This window comes from Crinia signifera, chromosome 7, assembly GCF_055691185.1.
Source record: "Crinia signifera chromosome 7, ASM5569118v1, whole genome shotgun sequence".
NCBI lineage: Eukaryota > Metazoa > Chordata > Amphibia > Anura > Myobatrachidae > Crinia > Crinia signifera.
The window spans coordinates 56,023,068-56,043,902 of record NC_139223.1 but is presented as its reverse complement, the minus strand read 5'-3'; the positions used below and the strand labels follow the sequence as shown (position 1 = coordinate 56,043,902).

The 20,835-nt window shown below is 43.0% G+C and overlaps 1 protein-coding gene across 2 annotated transcripts in view; it reads right to left on the bottom strand.

The window, feature by feature from the left end:
* Positions 1-20,835, bottom strand: part of PRKAR1B (protein kinase cAMP-dependent type I regulatory subunit beta) — a 190,076-nt gene that overhangs the window by 38,691 nt on the left and 130,550 nt on the right. For both annotated transcript variants that reach the window (XM_083153149.1, XM_083153152.1), the window contains 2 exons: positions 12,731-12,791; positions 3,339-3,460 (listed from right to left, as the gene is read on the bottom strand). In XM_083153149.1, the coding sequence (XP_083009275.1) occupies positions 3,339-3,460; positions 12,731-12,791 (183 nt within the window). The remainder of the gene's footprint in view (positions 1-3,338; positions 3,461-12,730; positions 12,792-20,835) is intronic.

The following is a 20,835-nucleotide window of genomic DNA, read 5'->3' as shown; positions in this document are numbered from 1 at the left end:
ATTGCAGCATTACTCAATCTATAATTACCACTCAATGACTTGAGAATGTTACTTACAAATGTTTTAAGTATTTTATAACCAACTAGATGAGGTGCCCGGCGTTGCCCAGGTTTGGTTGTGCAATTAGCATTATTACATTATCTTTATCCTTCTTTTATTTTAAGCTTTATAGCTCATCATGCCCACGGCGTGACCGGCATACACCTGTCTGTGGTGAGCTCCCGAATCAGACCACAGTTGTTTTTCTTAACCCCTTCCTGACAGAGCCAGTTTTTGCGTTCCTGACAGAGCCCTTTTTTTCAAATCTGACATGTATCACTTAAGTGGGTATAACTTTTTTTTGCTTTTACTTATCCCAGTGATTTTGAGATTGTTTTCTCGTGACACATTGTACTTCAAGTTAGTGGTAAATTTTGGTCGATACAGTCTGTGTTTTTTTGTGAAAAATACCAAAATGTTGTAAAAAAATGGAAAATTTTGCGATTTGCAAAATGTTAAATTTTCTGCTTGTGAGACAAATAATCTTACCACTCAAAATAGTTAATAACATAGACCATATGTATACTTTATGTTGCCATCATTATTTCAACCTCATTTTCATTTTTTTGGACACTAGGAGGCTTAAAATATGAATAGCAAATTCTCAAATTTTCAAGAAAATTTCAAACACTGATTTTTTTAGGGACCAGTTCAGTTCTGATGTGACTTTGAGGGACTTGTATGTGAGACACCCCCATAAATGATGCCATTTCAAAAACTGCACCCCTCACAGTATTCAAAACAGCATTTTGGAAGTTTGTTAACCCTTTAGGTGTTTCACAGGAATTAAAACAAAGTGTAGGTGAAATTTCAAAATTTCATTTTTTTTGCAGATTTGCAATTTTAATACATTTTTCTAAGGAACACAGCAGATTTTACTAGAGAAATGTGACTAAAAATTGATTCCCCCAATTCTTTGGTTTTCATAAATATCCTATATGTGGCCCTAGTGTGCACGGTGACCAAACCACAGGCTTCATAATAGAAGGAGCACCTACTTGATTTTGGAGCCTCCTTTTTATGAGATTATTTTTTAGGCACCATGTAGGTTTCTAGGCACCATAAGATGCTAAAAGTTAGGAACCCCCCCCACAAGTGACCCCATTTTGCAAACTACACCCTTCAGGGAATTCATCTAGGGGTATAGTGTACATTTCAAACCCCCAGGGGTTTCACCAATTGTGGTACAACTGGGCAGTGAAAATGAAAAAAATTAATTTTTCATTTTCACAGCTCAGTTGTATCAAAATTGGTGAAACCCCTGGGGGTTTGAAATGTACACTATACCCCTTGATGAATTCCCTGAAGGGTGTAGTTTGCAAAATGGGGTCACTTGTGGGGGGGTTCCACTGTATGGGTGTTTCGGGGGTCATTCAACCAGAATCTGTGCTGCAAAATCCAAATATCACTCCTTCCCTTCTGAGTCCTGCCATGCACCCAACTGGTATTTTTTGGTCACATGTGAGGCATTGCCATACTCGGGAGAAATTGGGGCACAGATTTTGGGGTGCTTTGTCTCCTTCATTCCTTGTGAAAATGAAAAATTTTGAGCCAGATCTGCATTTTTGTGTAAAAAAACAGAAACGCTGTGAATGGCTGTTCAGATTTGAACAGCCAAACACAGCGATCGCCGACCGGGGGGGGCACCCCTGCCCCCCCTGGGCGGCGAGGGGGGATGTCTGCTGTCAGGGACAGCAGACATCTCCTAACTGTCACCGCGTCTATAGACGCAGTGACAGTTAGAAGCCATGACGTACATGTACGTCAAATGTCGGGAAGTACTTCCCGACCATGACGTACATGTACGTCAAATGTCGGGAAGGGGTTAAACCCCATATCCTCTACCCACTTTGTGTTATACAACTCTGCCATATCTTGCATCCCTGACTCACTTTGTAGTGGCCGGACCCAGGCGGTGTTGGGATTGCAGGTGTTAGTGGCTGTGAACCTAATCTGAACCCAATAAATGTCCTCTACCGCCTCTATGTAATGCCACTTTGTCATTTGTTGCTTCCCTGATCCACTTTGTTTCTTACCCCCACAGTATTTTTTTCCAGATTGTATGGCATATGTGTACCAAGCTTGGTGTAAATTGCTCTAGGCCAGGCATGTCCAACTTGCGGCCCTCCAGCTGTCGTGAAACGACCAGTGCCATCATGCCATGCCACAGTTTTGCTATTAGGGAGTGCTAAAGCTATGACAAGGCATGCTGGGATGTGTAGTTTCACAACAGCTGGAGGGCCGCAGGTTAAACATGCCTGCTCTAGACATTCCAGAGTTATGCAGGATATCTTGCTTCCCTGACCAACTTTGTGTAGTGGCCGGACCCCTTTTTGGGCCTCCGGGACCCCAATGGGGTGTCTTACCCCCATAGTATTTTTTTCCTGATTGTATAACATATGTGTACAGAGTTTGGTGTAAATTGCTCCAGGCATTCCAGAGTTATGCTGGAATACTCTCTCACACACACACACACACACACACACATCCATTTTTATATATAGATCTAAGTGTGATCTCACTTCTGCAGTCACAATAAATAGTAAGGAAAGAACAGTGGAGTTCAACGGAGACCAAACTATACGGTCACTAGTTCCATAAGTCAGTGTTCAGTGAAACATTTCTCTATAAATAGCAGAAACGAGCAAGTTTGTGAAAGAGAAATAGAAGCCAAAAATAAGAACGTTCGGGTCAGCGCTGCACAATGGTACTCCTGCCAACCCTCACAGGGGCTCCAAGATGCCAACTGGACATGCCATAAACTGATTTTTTTTTATTTTACATTGCTAAAGTTATCACCTGGCACTGAGCTGACATCACTTTGGAATAATGACAGTTGGTAGCATTGAATAACATAAAATGACTCCATGAAGAGCTACACACCGCCAGCTGCTGGAATTTCCCGTCAGCACAGCACTTAGACTAAGCTAGAGTGCACATGTTCTCCTGGACAGACCTTGCTATGAAGAAAGGTTGTGTTTGTATGCAGAGAAAACACTGTCTGCTTTTACATGCAGCGAGCATTGTTTACTAATGTGTAAGCCTGCAGCTGGATTCCTACTAACTGTTTAAAGTCCTCATTTTGCTTATAAGACAAATAGGGGGAAATTTACTAAGATGGGAGTTCGATTTCACATGCATTGTTGCTATGGGCAACCAATCAGAATCTACTTATTATTTATTTAGCACCTTCTAGACGATAATAGCATCTGATTGGTTGCCCACAGCAACATCCCATGTGAAATAGAACTCCCATCTTAGTGAATTTCCCCCATAGAAACAGGGTTATGTACACTTACCTCTGTAATGATGAAGAAGTCGTCACCAGGGTCTCCCTGAACCACAATCTTTTCTCCATCTTCGAATTGAACAGGTTCTAGTGCATCTGCGACTGTCAGACGTTCCCACTTATCCAGCGATTCTGAATGGGAACAATCATATAGACATAAGGGTTAGTACAGGATTACAGGCACAACATAATCTTATGGAACTCTACTCTTTCCAGGGACTTTGTGGCTGAGTAGATTTTTTGGATGCTGTCAGGTTGGCTAGCTGTCTGGATCCGCACACTATGTATGCATACTTCCCAACATGACCCTCTCCAGGAGGGACACAATGCTCTGCTCCTGGACTTCCCTCTTAATGTATGATTGCCATCACCTGTTCTAAACAGGATAATTGATAAGAAAGGTGTTTTACCACAGGTGATGGCAATCATACATGAAGAGGGAATTCCAGGCGCAGAGCATTGTGTCCCTCCTGGAGAGGGTCATGTTGGGAGGTACAGTATGTGTATGTGTCCACATATGCTATTGATGCAATTGTTCCAGTCACCCGCTCTCTGCGTGCTAGGTCACATGTCAAATGAATCATCAGTGTGCCGTGCTGGTGCATCCACATCACATCGTTTTGCACCTACAAAGCATTTTCGGGCAAAACCAATGTCCGCCACTAATATTTTTGCACGGGACCTGGCAGCTCACTCATGTCATGCGTTTTGAGCAACATGGTGTATTAAGGCTAGGACAACTTTACAAAGATGTGCGTGGCTGCCGGGAAGCAAGCAGAGAATACAGACCATTGCTGCTACCCAATGCATCCATGAAGTGTGCAGTCACATCATTAGGGGGTATAACAACGGTGTGGAACCTACTATACAGGGTAAATGAAGGCTGAAACACTGTGACTAGTGAATGGCTGGAACTTGGGCTCCACCAATCAGATTGTACAATGCTGTCACATAGGCCCTTATTCTGATCGGTGCGGCCGGATCCGAATATACGGCCAGCACCGTGCGTCCTAAACCCCGCCTTCCATACGGATCGCCAACTCCGTCCGTACGCGGTAAGAAGCTGGCCGAACGGACCGCACGTGTATTTCTCATGAATACGCCTCCTCCATCTCAGGGAACCTCCCCCATCATTCGATGGTCGCAGACCATCGAATGCAGGACCGAGTGGCCAGGCAGCTCCCGCAACCTCAGACCACACGGGCATTTCTCCGTGCAAAAGCAGGGATCTGGGCGGGCAGCTGACATCCGGCAATGTCATATGTCCGCCCCGTACACGTGCGTCACGGCCGCATTGCCATACGTACGCCCAGCGTTTGCATGGGAAGCCCATGAAACGCGGGGTGTAAACATATGGTAATGAGCCCAAACAGCCCTTCACACCCCTCTCTACCCCCTGTTCGTAGTGTACACATTTCATGCGGAATGTGGCCGTGCGTTCCGCTCGCACACGCGCAGAGACGCCTCTGCACATGCGCATACACAAAACATTGGCGGCACGAACGCATGCGGATATTACCGCACCAACCAGAATAAGGGCCATAGAGTCACACTAATAGAGATTTAGGAGGCAGGGCAGGGAACCACCAAAGATCTGGGGTCTTATGTTATATTATTACAGAGACTGGGAGAAGGGGTCTCTTCTAAAAGAAAAGCCTAGATCCACCTGTTTGCTACACTAACATCCCCATATTCTGAGGTGCTTTAAGAGAGGAAACACTTTTGGGGGAAAACCTACCCTTGTGATAGGTGCTAGTAAAAAATATTTTATTCCAAAATTCCCATCTGATTTTATTCTACCAAAATTCAATCTATATAGCAGCAGGCTAAATGGTGTGACTGTGAACTCACACCTAATCAAGGTGTTGGATGCACTTGTGTGCAACTACACCTATATTCCCAAATATTTTTGTAAAGAAAGACTGCGCTTATAAGAACCTTTAAGAGAGGAGGCGTGTGCAGGCTCTGAATTGGCCCCTTTTTTCCGACAATGCAGTAGAATCTGGTAGTGTGCCAATGTCTACTATGCATGTGCAGGTTTTCGGGAACATGGCGCCCGCTCCACATTCTTGAGGGCAACTTTAGAGAACATGCACGAATCACCGGAAAAATGTCCCGGTGGCCATTTTCCCATTGGTATTTGCTGCTCTGCAGTCAGCACTGGGCTGATGGAGAGATGAGTATAGGTAAATAGGTGCAGCATGTGTGGTGTGTGTAGCTCCCCCCTGGAGCCAAGGGCCCATGTGCACCGCACACCTTGCACCCATTGTAGATATTGTACACCAGTGCCCGTAATGATATGTATAAGGAACTGTTCATCATCTTTGATAAATAAGGAGGGGGGATGCTTATATGTTTTATGAAACCTATTGCCGAATAACAGAATGACACTCTCATGGGCAACAACAACACATCGTTATTGTGGTATCTGACACAAACAATTCTTGGGAGACATCTTCTAGCAGAATAAGTTAGGAGCTGATTGGTTGGTACTTTATCCATACTGCCTGATGATTTCCACAGGACAGTCCCACTGTTTTGGGACTGTCCTGCTATCCCATTAACAAGCTACAGTGTCCAATCTGTCCAATTATAACTAAGGGACATCTCAGTAGAAGAGGTAGCTCCTGTATGTAGCTGTGATCTCAGCATTGCGACCAATGCAAACTGGGATCCAACATTGTGACCATCGTTAGTGATGTTCGATGCTGAGTAAGCTCCATGTTACTTAGCTGACCAACGGAAGTGGGGGAAAGTCTATGTGATAACACACAGACCCTGGACTCTGCCCTCCCTGGAACCGCGTTCGCGCCCCCATTTCTGGGAATGCATGTCTCCCCCGCCCCCTCCACACACTCTCAATGCCACTGCCTATCAATCAGACAGCAGCAGAAAATAAAGCTTGGGCACTTGGGCAAAAGATGTTAGAGATATAGACAACAATGAAGGACAGAAGAATAAGATAGTGATATACCGTATTCTCTCAATTAAAGTACTTATTTCTTATATACAGAATTTTATTGGATTAAAAACAAATTTCATGTAAAAAAACAGTTTTTGAGGGGAAATTAGCAATTTGATATAAAGTATGTGGGTGTTACGTCACATGATGCACAAAATTATTTCCAGTACAATAATGTGTTAATTTCCAAATACCGTAGTGTTTGATCAGCAAAAATAATTATAATGTGTTTGGATTCGGCACAGACCTATAGTAATGAAATTATGGAAACAACCAGTATCTACAATTAAGGGGGGTATGCAATGTTGGATCACGGCTGTCGATACCCGCCGACAGCCAAGATCCAGGCCCGTTTGCGGTCAGATCGACCGCATAACGACAGACGGGATTCAATGTCCCGCCTGCCGATGGGCGCAAAGGGGGAGTGGCCGCGAAAACGGCCGTGGATTGTCGATCTGCGGCCCGGATAACAACAATCTACGGCCGTTATCGGCAGAACAGGCCCGACAGCTTCTGAAGTCAGGCCGGTTCTGCCATCATCCCGCATCAATGCTGTCGTTAATGACAGCATTGAATAGGGAGCCGCTGCTAATTCACACGTCGGAAATAGCGACGGCAGATTGCATATCCCCCTAAGCCTATTCCAAGACTGGACTACCAATCTGGCTTCTGGTGTGCCTGAAAGCATAGTGACCTGTTCTAGTTAGCCAGACACTTAGTTAAATGAGGCTGTTCACCCCATTGTCCCACCGGGGAAAATGTATTCCCTCTGGGAATCTGGAAGATCAGCTACCCAGCCTGCAGCCACCAGGTTAGTCAGTAGCTGATGACTGCCCGGCAGCATTAACTCATTAAAAGTTTGTCAGGCCCCACCTCCCTAAAAAATGGTCTTGCTCACAATCACCGGGAATGGAAAAGAGTGTGTGGTGCGCAAATCAACAGCGACTGACACAGGGCGGTCAAGCCCTAAAAAATACAGTATAAGAATTAAGAAGAATAGTGCCTGCGCTGGCTGTTCCAAATAATTGTGTCAGACGTTTCTCAAAAAATTAACAACAATTTATTAAAAACACTCAAATAAATAAAAATCACACTAGACATATAAATGACTTAAAAGTCCATGTTATGGGGTTTATATCACTGGGATAGCGATTGTGCATATACTAGCTGAGAATGATAAGGTGCTGTGAGGTTTATATTACCATCCTGGTCGGTCTGGAAGATATTCGTTTAACCAGATGTGGGATCACAGTCCTGAATGTGCCCTATTGTGGGCTGGGGCTTTGGTGCTCCCCTCAGATGATAATGTCCTTTGGAGACTGGGATTTAGGGATCATGCAGATATCCCAAAAGCTGGAACTCCAGTTTTTCCAGGGAGGACGTCTGTAGATGGTAGATGGCTGTGTCCCTTGTTTTGACAGCAAAGTTCAAACGACCAAAGTTTGGATGTATCCCATTTAGGGAGATGCAGAGTCTCAGGCACCGGGTCTCAGCAGCACAATTGGGGTGTATTTGCAAGGCTCAACGCGTTTCCCCGGATGTAACCTCCGGCTTCTTCAGGAGCAAGTGTATCAATGTGAATTCCCAGCTCACTATTTATACCTGAGGACTAATTGTCCATAACATACACCTGAGTGTGATAACAGTATAAAAACTTTAAATAGCATGAGAAACGTCTCTAACTATATATAAAAGTACATTTTACTTTGAGAAGTTATTTGTATATGTTTGACTGCCTCCATCTCAAAGTAAAATGTACTTTTATATATAGTTAGAGACGTTTCTCATGCTATTTAAAGTTTTTATACTGTTATCACACTCAGGTGTATGTTATGGACAATTAGTCTTCAGGTATAAATAGTGAGCTGGGAACTCACATTGATACACTTGCTCCTGAAGAAGCCGGAGGTTACATCCGGGGAAACGCGTTGAGCCTTGCAAATACACCCCAATTGTGCTGCTGAGACCCGGTGCCTGAGACTCTGCATCTCCCTAAATGGGATACATCCAAACTTTGGTCGTTTGAACTTTGCTGTCAAAACAAGGGACACAGCCATCTACCATCTACAGACGTCCTCCCTGGAAAAACTGGAGTTCCAGCTTTTGGGATATCTGCATGATCCCTAAATCCCAGTCTCCAAAGGACATTATCATCTGAGGGGAGCACCAAAGCCCCAGCCCACAATAGGGCACATTCAGGACTGTGATCCCACATCTGGTTAAACGAATATCTTCCAGACCGACCAGGATGGTAATATAAACCTCACAGCACCTTATCATTCTCAGCTAGTACAGTATATGCACAATCGCTATCCCAGTGATATAAACCCCATAACATGGACTTTAAGTCATTTATATGTCTAGTGTGATTTTTATTTATTTGAGTGTTTTTAATAAATTGTTGTTAATTTTTTGAGAAACGTCTGACACAATTATTTGGAACAGCCAGCGCAGGCACTATTCTTCTTAATTCACAATCACCGGGGCCTTTCGGTGAATCCCTTAGTTCACCGCCAGACCAGTTTGAGCCTGGTTCACCCAGCATCCCTACTATGCTAAGCAAAACAGTTTCAGGCCGCAGCCACTAGACATCTTGCTCTTGCATCCAATATGGCAGTATAGATAGAGCCATCCTCATCTAGACCTTTAATAGGATTAAGTGAGTAATAGGATTACTCTGCTAATCCCCTACTGTATTGTTCTATGTCTTGTATTGCAGCTGAGAACAATAGGCCTTGGATAGCCATGGCGCTGAGAACAATAGGCCTTGGCTAGCCATGGTGAGCCATGGCTATCTAGAGGCGGCTAGATGAGGATGGATCCATCTGTAGCTGGGCCTCATTTCAAAATGTTGAGCCCTGGTACAAAGAGTATGTTGAAGCCCCATTCAGACCAGCCTCTCACATACGGGACATGGCAAAGCTATTTTGGGAGCACTGCTGCACCCCTGGGCAGTAGTCCACACAAGATTGAATGTGGACCCGTATGTATATAGGCCAGGGATGTGTTTCATTTCTACACTGGCCCAAAGAAAATTCTGTAGTTGCTGACATTTTCCACACTTGAGGTAAAGGAGGAGACTTGGGACACCCTCCCTTGGCAGAGCACTCTGTGAGTTGTAATTCAACAGCTGTATGTGTCTGGCTTAGTTCATGAATAATGTATTGCTCAAATATGAAATACATTCTCCAGACCATTTCTAGCAACACTTTAATAAACACAGGTGCAACGTTGTCTAGAACCAAGGTAGAGGCACATTTTGACAAATGCAGACTACATCTTGTCCTGGTATTTTTGGGGCTGTTTAGACAAGTAATAGAATAGTTCTTACATAAAACTTGCAGTAGTAGAACGTAATGATGATTTATTAACCATTAGTCAAAGCATGAAAAGTGTGAGCGGTGACTTTTTTCTGGAACCTTCGGAGAAGTTCAATAATAATAATATATTCCCTGAATTATTCATCTCAGCGAGTCCGAAGTCTGTTTGCTTCGTCGGCAGCAGATGCATTGTTGTTTTGTTAAACTGGCCATGACTACTTGCTCTGCCGTTCCCAGTAACACGTAACCTAATGCAATCAGCAATGCAAATTCTTCTGCAGTGCAATTAGGGTCCTGTGGTATTGGCCAGAGTCGTTCCACTTATCCCGTGTTTGTCTTTGAGTAATGGTGATTGATCAGTGGAGGAGTGCGTGTGGCTCAGGGGGTAAGGCCGAGGGTGGCATTTTGTTTTATTTATTTTTTAACAGGGGGATACTGTGAGACTGTAAGCATTAAGCAAAGTAAATAAATCTGCAATTTAAGGACAAGAAACAAAGGGGATGATTTAGTAATCGGACGGGGCTGAATTTGGCAACATTCTGACGTGGGGGGGGGTCGGTCTGCGCATGCGCGTATTTGCGCTAGTGCGGATCCCGAGAGCGAATGACTTTGGCAACTCTTTCAGTCACCAGAGGGGGAAGCGGGGGCCGAGCCGGAACAGGGGAAAACGCTGGGCGTTAACTTGGGAATGCAGGTGGGCTGATGCCTGCTCGGGATGGGCAGATAACGTCACATAACGTCAGTGCTCGCCCCCTGTTTGGTGGACTTCAACAGAAATAAATGTCAGTTTAGACTGACTTTTATTTCCGAAGGGGATAGAAATCAATGCATGGTCGTGAATGATTTCTCTCCCCTTTGGTCACATGCGAAGGGAAGTGTTCGTGTACATCCCCCTCGCATGGTACCAAGGGCATTTGGCGGTGGGCGTTTCAGATGGGCAGCATTTATGGGCTTGCTAGGCTGCTCAGCGAGCCTTGATGAATGAAAATCGAGTAGAATAGGTCCTAAAGTTATCACAGGTAAATAACAATAATTTCCGTACAGGTAAAGTAATAAATTCTGCACATTATGCCATGATATAAAGAACTGTTTTTGTTAGTACCTTCCCTTGCTATGTATGACACACCTGGATATTCTTAGCAGGATAGAAATATCAGCTATTGGTTCACATTGTAATCAAGTAATTAATATTAATGAGAATGCAGCATGTGAGTTTAGTTAACGTGTTGCTGCATGGCAGTGATTTCATAGTGCGCATGTTACTTATTCCTACTTCATATAAGGGCTGAAATATGGTCCAACTAGTGGGCACCCCTATGTGCAAGTGACAGGTGCGCACGAAAAAAGTGACCACTTTCCTATTCACTATGGGTTCAAAGTTGGGAATAAAGGGTCATGTTTGTACACAATGGGCCTGATTCTGGTTAATTCGCAAAAGCAAATTTTCTCTCTAATGGACAAAACCATGTGCACTGCAGGTGGGGCAGATATAACATGTGCAGAGAGAGTTAGATTTGGGTGTTATTTTGTTTCTGTGCAGCGTAAATACTGGCTGCTTTATTTTTGCAATGCAATTTAGATATCAGTTTGAAGTACAAACATCACCCAAATCTAATACTCTCTGCACATGTTACATCTGCCCCACCTGCAGTGCACATGGTTTTGTCCATTAGAGAGAACCAGAATCAGGCCCAATGGCTGATGTTCTTGCAATGGAGATGCCACAGCAATCATCCTCGCAATGAGGATTTCAAAAACAAGTGGCTGACAGGAAGTGACCATTTGGAGGTGTTAAAGGAAAGTGTTTGGAGTAATGCAGAGATGTCATGGCCGTTTTCAGGGTGGGCAACTGCCATCAGTTAAGTGCTTGTACATGCAAAAATATGGCTACTGCTGTGTCCATTCTGCATAGTCACAGACTTACTTACGGTGGCCAATCCCTGGATTGGAATCGGCAGCATCCTGGGATATTGGCCTTGGGATCAGTGAGCGCTTTTTCTGTTTTGATGATTTTTTTTAATGCCAGGCGGTTCTGAGCAACTGAGTACACTCTCACACTGCCTGGCTGTCCCGGGTGTGTGCGGCATGACCTGCTGTAGTGAAAGCAGCAGTGTTCCAAATCCAATTGCGCCTTAACGACCCCCACATTTATTTTGCATGAAGGGTAAATACTGGCTGCTTGTGCATGTAGCCCACAAATGTTGCACAGCTTTACTTTTATACTGCAATTTATTTTTCAGCTTGGACACACCCCACCCAAATCTGCCTCTCTCAACATTTTACATCTGCCCCACCCAGGGCTGGTGCAAACCCTGTCTGCGCCCCAGAAACCCCCCCCCCCCCCGTGCGTCGCCCCCCCCCCCCCCAGCAAGGGGGGTTTGCGGGCGATACTGCAGCGGGCGCCCGCACCCCCCGTGTTCAGGGGGGGCAGCGTTCTGGGCGGGGGATGCTCACTGACTCACCTGCTCCCCACTCCCTGCTTTCTACGGTATCTCTCTATGGTACCTCTCCTCGGCGGCTCAGTACCGCCCTCCAGTGGCCGGCGCCCTAGGCAACTGCTGCCTAGTGGTGGCGCCAGCCCTGGCCCCACCTGCAGTCCCGCATTGTTTTACCAAGGTGCACAGTTACTTTTCTTACTTCATTGCCAAGTCGGAATCAGACCCTGCATTACCAGTTTGTTTGTAATTAGTAACATGTATGCCTTTTCAGTATTGTTTTAATATTAGGATATATATAATACATGCACAAAAAAACCCACACCTTAATGTATAATAATTGCAGCGGCATAAGAGATTACACTTGACAATCCTGACGTTAATAATTAATGTCATCTAAGTACGGCACTGTGGATTATGTACCCGCCCACATTAATGCCCTAGGATTTAGAATTCAGCTCCTCACATATGTAAAATCATTTAGTCTTGGTGCATGAGATCAGATAGCTACTAAGAAAAACCCCAGGAACAGATGTGAGCTTACACGAACCAATAAAATGACTAGCGTGCAGGACCCCCATGCAGTTTATGTGGCTGCTGTGTGGTCTATTGTAACCGAGCACCCTGTGTTCCCAGAGCCTGCAAGTGTTTCATGCAGCCTGTAATATAGGAGAAGACTACTGACCCAAAATGGAGACTTTGCTCAGGAACTCTTCGTACATCTTCCGCTTCCTCAGTGTACTGCCCTGTATCAGGAAAACGGAAGACATGGTTTTACAACGTATACTTCTACACATTGCTTTGGTTCTTCTGCTATAGTCACACACAACAACATATAAACTTAGGAACATTAATGTTTGCCAAAAAAAAGAGAGGGCAAACAAGAGCACCGCTACTCAATGAAAGTTCTTAAGTCATAGTATGAATAAGGTAAACATCCCAACAAAAAAAAAATAACTTGTACATTAGAACCAAGCAGATGTTATTTGGACTAAAAATGATGTAGATACTGTCCACAGTCACCTGGATATAGGAGGCAAGTGACCCGGCGATAAATAGGGCAGGAATGCTTTTAGAATTTAAGAAGCTTAGTACAACTGACTATGGACCTCTCTATACTAACCCTTTCAAAACTCCTTCGGGGCAAAATAGACGTCAGTGTCACTCTGTAGTTTTGGAATTAATTAGCTGAAAAGGTGAAACTACTAGAATGAAAACAATGCAAATATCCATTAAATAAAGAATATAAGCTAAAATAAATAACTAAAAGTAGTAATAAAAATAAAATAACTATAGTTGCATAAAATGAAAAAAAATACAGTAAGTAAATAATTATATATAGTATCCCTTATCCGTTTATCAAAAAAAAAAAAAAAAAATTCCAAAAACCATGCTTTTTCAGAATATTTATTTAATTATTTCCACCTGCCCTTTTTTTCATACTTACCATGTCCCCCGGCATCCTCAGCTGGCTTTAGGATCCTCTTCAGTGGGATCCAGGGGTGCATTACGCGAGCATGCCGGTGACGTCACTGGCACGCCCGCACACTCACGCAATGCACCACTGGGACCGCTGAAGAGGATCTTGAAGGCCGCTGTGGACTCCAGGGAACACCATGGAAGCCGGGGGACCATTGGGACATCACCAGGTGTTAAAAAACAATATTCCAGAAAGCAGAAAAATCCCTTATCCAAAATGCTCATGGTCCTGAACATTTCGGATGAGGGATACTCAACCTGTATATATAGCGGGTAGGAGAGGCGGCACTCACAGGACTTCTTGGGAAGCCTTACAGCTTTAATAATTGTCTCCACGTGCATTTGTATTTGTATATTACCTTTATGTATATTTGATATGTTTTACTTTGTATTTTTGGTGGAAATAGTTTTGCATTTATTGTTTGATTGACACTTGACACACTGCCGGGACATCACTTCTCATTTTGGGCGGGAACTGCTCTCAATGAGGACCCGCACTGGGAGGCTATAAATACCTGTACATGTATCGTTCTGTATATCCTGACAAAAGTTTTTACATAAAACTGAAACGTTGAAACAAGTTTGGTGTCCTGCGCTATATTTACTGATCTCAAGAAGTCCTGTGAGTGCCACCTCTCCTTCCCGCTACATCATATTGTTCACCTAATTGGTATACAATGGATGGCACCAAGGCAACTACATACCACAGAAGGGATTGAATGACGGCTCAACTACAAATTACACACAGCTTAAAGCGGGTAGTTAGAATGCTGCCAACATGGACCTGGTAACAGGACTCCTGGAATCTTAGAAAATAAACCCTAATATGTCTGATATATTTTACAATACAAAACATAAAATAACATAAGAAAGCAGGTGACTAAATACAGTGGTTAGAAGGTATTCTGGGTCAATTTAATGTATGTGCACACTGGGCAGCTGCTCACAATTCGAGGGGAATTTGAGCAGGGATGGGTTACAGAGCCGGCCCTAGCCTAAATGATGCCCTAGGCAAGATTTTGGCTGTTGCCCCCTAGCACCGCCTCTGACCCTGCTCCCCTTTCCCAGCACCATCAACCCTCATCATAGCAGTCATCATTTTGGTGCTCCTACCCGCAATATTTTAAATAGAAACAGTGCACACATTCGGTGCGCAGCTCAAACAGGGGTGTGTTCTTGCTGGGAAGGAGCATGTCCACCCAATAGTACCACCAATTCAAATTATGCCACACAGTAGTGCAACTTTATTCACATTATATCATTCAATGGAGTCCCTTATTCACGTTACATCACACAGTAGTACCACTTTACCTTATGTACATTACTCCTCACATTATTCACATTATGGGGGAAATTTACTAAAGGAAATTTGTAAAAAATCGTTGTATTTGTATCCTGAAATACAGTTATTTTTGACATTTACTATCCCGAAAATACGGCAATTTGTATTCTTATTGATAGCACATCAATACGAATACGAATTGCCGTATTTTCGGGATAGTAAATGTCAAAAATAACTGTATTTCTGGATACAAATACACCTATTTTTTTACAAATTTCCTTTAGTAAATTTCCCCCTATACCCTTAGAAAAAAATCCTGAGAAAATATTGTACTTTAAGCACATCCATGGCCACACTGCAACCCAGCACAAAGCAGTATGTGCTGGGCAGAGGAGAAGAGCTGCAGCTGCTGCTGTCACTTAAGGGGAGGGGGCTCGGGGCCCCCACTGGGCCCTTCCATCAGACTTTGGCCTGGGTAATTTGTACCCACTACCCCTTTCTCTCTGCACCCCTGATAATACCACACAGTAATGCCCCTTACACATGACACACATTATTAATGTCCTTATAACCATAATGCCCCTTACACATTATGCCAACCTTTATTAATGCCCTTCATACACATAATGCCCCTTACACATATGTTGCACATTATTAATGCCCTTATACACATGACACACATAATGCCCATTACACATATGTTGCACATTATTAATGCCCTTATTCACATGACACACATAATGCCTGCTACACATATGTCGCACATTATTAATGCATTTATACATGACACACATAATGCCCCTTACACATATGCCGAACACTATTGCACAACCAACCCACCCGCAGACAGCACTCGCACAGCCACTAACACTGTGACCTCTGCCTCTGCTTGGATACAGATGTTTCCTCATACATCTTGCCTCAATAGGCCATGCAGCTCCTGGCCAGTTCTGCTAACGTTGGGTGCATTTTTTGCTGAAAATTCATCTTATTTGCATTGTTATGACCAGCACACACAAGGAGCTTCCGATGATTAAAATGATATATGGCATGAATATATTCTGTGTGCGGCTGTGGCTGTACCTGCATACGGAATGCTATGTTACAGTGATTTCCATGAATACACTATTTCATATGCAGATACAGCCTCACTCACACACAGAATATAGGCATGCTGCATATCATTTTAATCAGAAGAAGCTGCTGATGCCCCTAGGCATTCCAAATGCCCTAGGCAATTGCCTAGTTTGCCTATGCCTAAGGCCGGCTCTGGGTGGTCACACAATCAAAGCAGTGAGACAGCAGTCTCTATGTGCCTCCCAGCCTAGGGCCAGGTGGTAGATGGCCAGGTTCCAGGGGGTTACTGTCATTTGGTCTACAGCATGTTGATCGACAAGCATTGGGTCGACACCGTTAGGTTGACATGGGGATAGGATGACATGGTTCTAGGTCGACATGGGTCAAGGTCGACATGGTTCAAAGTTAACATGGGTCTAGGTCGACAGGTCATTAGGTCGACACAAGCATTAGGTCGGCAGTCAAAAGATCAACATTGGGTTTTCACTGTTTTTGAGCCGACATGTGCAGACAGGCGGTATTTCATGCTCTACCATCCACTAGGGCGTGGTGGGAGAATAAAATTATCTGCCGAGCGCAGCAAGCCACCGTGCCTGAAGCAAGGGGAGCAAAGCGCGCAATGTGAGGGGATGTGGTGCACTGGAAACTGTGTCCATGTCGACTGTTTCGACATTTGGGTCAAAAAACATTATCAATATTTGCTGTAGCCTTTCAAAGGCCAAGTTTACCACATTTGGATACTTACTGGAAGAGCATAAACTATTTCCCCTGATGAAGTCTTTATAAGACAAAACGCGTGGGGACATTGTTTGAACTGTAGAAGAGTTGAATAAAGAACCTACTTGGAAATCCAACATTTCTGGTTTATGAACTTCTGTGGGATACATGGACAAATACATTAAGTTTAGGCGCTATGCCACCATTTGGGAAGTGTATTGTGGTTACTGTTTCTGAGCCCTCAGGAAACCCGGTGGTTAAGCAGCTGCAACTAGAATTGGAGTCTTATAATTTTAATTGTGCATATAAGCGCGAGAGGAGTATTGGGGATACGACCTATTCACCTGTCGACCTAGACCCATGCCAACCTAGACCCATGTTGACCTAACGGTGTTGACCTAATGCTTGTCGACTAAATTATCCCAACCCATTCCAGGATAGAGGATAAACCATGTTTAAGTTAACAATACCATTGTTGACCACTAGTGGGCGAAGGCGTCTAGTTAGACGCCTAAATTTGGTTAAGATAATGACTCTAGATTGACGAAAGTGAAAAATCAATGGGAAAGTGGTCGACAGTAGCAAGGTCGACACAAGTTTTTTGGTGCGGAATGTCAGAGGGGTCCCCGTGGACACTGTATATCTGCACAGTGTCCCCTCACATGGCTCGCTACGATAGCTTTTATAATCTAACTCTATGTCCACTGCTATAGTAAAGTAGGAACTATGTGGACCAGCATGACCTTGCTACTGTCGACCACGTTCCCATCGATCCTTCACTTGTGTCGATCTGGCATCACTGACTATCTAGGCGCCGTCTACCAAGTTTAGGTGTCTACCTAGACACCATTGACCACTTGTGGTTGGCAGGGTATAAAAACCGCCAACGATTAGAATCTGTCACTTAGTAAATTTAGTCCACAGATAACGTAGACCATTCACACACAACTGCACATAATTACTTTTGTTATGTATAAACAGAAGGTTTTTAGGAAGTGTGTACAGGGCTGGCTGGGGCAAGGAGGAAACACCAAATGATGTGGCGCTCTCAAATGTTACAGAACTGACATGTGTATATCCTTTTACATTGTTACCAAAATGTAAAAAAAAGAGCACAAATACTTTTTCAATTTATACATTTTTTTAATACAGAAATCTCTGGCTTCTGAATGATTTGTAGCTTTTTTTTAATCTAGTTTTTAAACATAGCTTTAACTGAAATAGGCAAAAATCAATATGGTCTTCCCCATTATCCATTAAATCTAAAATTAACACCACTGACTGGAGTTTGCCTAATGTGGTTTCCACCCTCAATCCAAAAACATACTGGTACGTTGATTGGTTCCCAACTAAAATTAACTTTATTGTGTACATCTGAACAGCTGCAGTCTCCTCCCTCTCCTTACCCATTGGGCAGGGGACAATTGTTACAGTGGGTGGGCCAGGTGGCATTGCCCTGATCACTACTCTCTGGCACAATATAAATACCATAAAAAATCTGGGGAATTTAGGGCAACATTTATGGTAAAACTTGATTCAGACAATATTAACACTATTGCATTTGTGTTCATGTGTGTTAGGGACTTGGGAATATAAACTGGAGGCTAAGACAGGGACCAAAATCAATTACATGCGCTTTAGAAATTACTAGCGCTATATAAATAAACAAGAATAAAATACAGTTTTATTTGTTTTCTTTTCCCACAAAGGTGGTGATATTTTTAGATGACATAGAAGGGTGTAAGCGGAGAGACCCCAGTAAAGTACTAGGGAAGGCACGACTCTAAACAAATTATACTTTCAGATGGAAAACTCACTTCGGAATCAACAAATAAATCAAAATAATTTCAGCCATCAGAAGCAGGTTTTCTGCAGGCCACAAAATAGGTTCTGCTAGAGACCAGCTGACTACGCTAGAGATGTCATACTGTGCAGAAATCACAGTGTTAATATGTACGCTCTAAAAGGATGCAGTGTGAGGAACTAAATATGGCTGCGGCAGGGGATCCTGCTCACTGAGGTCTAGTCATATAGCTCAGTGGGAAGGTATCTCTGAAACAGAGATTGTGAGGTTAGATTATCTTCAAAGCTCTGCGGCACTAAGGAATAAGCTCTTCAGAAATGATGCCAAGCCAAAATACCTTCCAAGTATCCAACTTTTCCTGCCAAGTGTCAGCGAATCAAATATATACCTAGAGAAGGGGACTCGTCCCTCCACCTCGCCCTGATCGGGCATACGTTCCGTCCATTCAGATACAGGACGTTGTCCAAGTAACCCTTTGTTACCGTGTCTTCTGGAGTCATTTAAAAAAATTATTTTTATTTTCTTTCTTTTATATTTTGGAAAATGTATCTTTAGATTTATTTTATTTTATAAATGTATCTTTAGATTTATTTTATTTCATAAATGTATCTTTAGATTTATTTTATTTTATAAATGTATCTTTAGATTTATTTTATTTTATAAATGTATCTTTAGATTTATTTTATTTTATAAATGTATCTTTAGATTTATTTTATTTTATAAATGTATCTTTAGATTTATTTTATTTTATAAATGTATCTTTAGATTTATTTTATTTTATAAATGTATCTTTAGATTTATTTTCTTGTCCCACTTTATTACCAGATCTTGCACAGCAGTATATGAACATAAACGGCAAAATAAGCATACAGTATTACCATCATGTCAGTAATATGGCGTATGTCAATTTTATTTTACATAGAGTACATGACAGTGAATGCTATAGTTGAAGTTCAAACATCCACCTAGTTACCCGACTCATGTGTAAATGTGTAAATGTTTTTTAAATGTTGGCACTTTATGGTAAATCAAATCATTCCAAGATCATCATCATGGAAAACGAGTCATCTTATGTGGAAACGGGTTTGAGTTAGTGAGAGTAATTCATTGTTCTTGGATGTTCTGAACGTTCAACAAATGGGCAAAACCAAATTTAAGCATCCAGGATGTTAAACCATATTTACTTGATAATGACTGAATTAGAGCTATCCCATTAACGGCACTCTATACTTTTTGCATTGGTGTCTACACACTAAATTCTTTTGGTGTCACATCACATTTGTGTTAAGGTTAGTGTGTAGACAGTGTATAACAACACAAAACAGCTCTGATCTGAAGTTTATAAGTGGAATTCTTTAGAATTAATACATTGGGGTATACTATTAGCCAGGATATCCAATAAAACCTTGTTTGTTTCAATCCAAAAATGTTTCACTGTTCTAGTGAAAACATATAAAGGGCCTGATTCTGGTTCACTCGCAAAAGCAAATTCTCTCTCTAATGAACAAAACCATGTATAGCGCAGGGGGGGGGGGGGGGGGGGCAGATGTAACATGTGCAGAGAGAGTTATCTATAATGAACCATATAATGGGCCAGATGTATCAAGCTTCAAACCAATCATTTCCTACCTGTCATTTTTCAAACCCAGCCTGTAACATGACAGGTAGGAGCTGATTGGCTAGTTGTTTATTACTCTCCATTTTATCACTTTTTGAAGCTTGCTACATCTGGCCCAATGTGTCCACACATCAATAGCGGGCTCAGTTGTGCAGGCTCTAGATCTCGGAGACTCTGATCCTTTATGTTTAATACATCCCCAGAGCTGTGTGCTAGAAGATAAGCTTCCTATCAGCAGCATCCCAGAATCAAACAGGTCATTTTCTGCAGAAATAAATGTCATGTGCAGTTTTTCCTCTATACATTAAGCATGTCATGAATTAACCATCAGGGCCAACTTCATGATTAGCTTCAGTTCTAAAGCATGTGATTATTTTGCACCAATGCGACCTCTGGCCACCTGTGTAACCACACTTTGCATTGGAAGTCAGGGAAAGCGAATGGAGATTTTTTGGGGGGAGTAAATTAAGAGTGTAAAAACACTGCTAATCAGTGCTGAGAGAGCCAAGGCCATATGTACTGTGTACAGCGCTGTAATTAAACCTAAAATGAGGCCATAAAAAGATTTGCTCGGTGACAGCAGTTAGGGAAGCTGGGTATCTCATTACAGGTAGGCTGATGAATGGGTCCTTCTGTCCTGGTTGAAGAAGAGGCTAACAGCGGCGGTCCATGGGTCTGACAAGTGAACTGCCCGCTTGTTTGCTATGGGTTTAATGCAGAAATCTTGTGACATATTTCAACCGCTATTTGTAGCTTCGGAGCACGCTAGCAAGATTCACGGCTCCGAAAGAACTCAAGCGATTCAGAATTCCT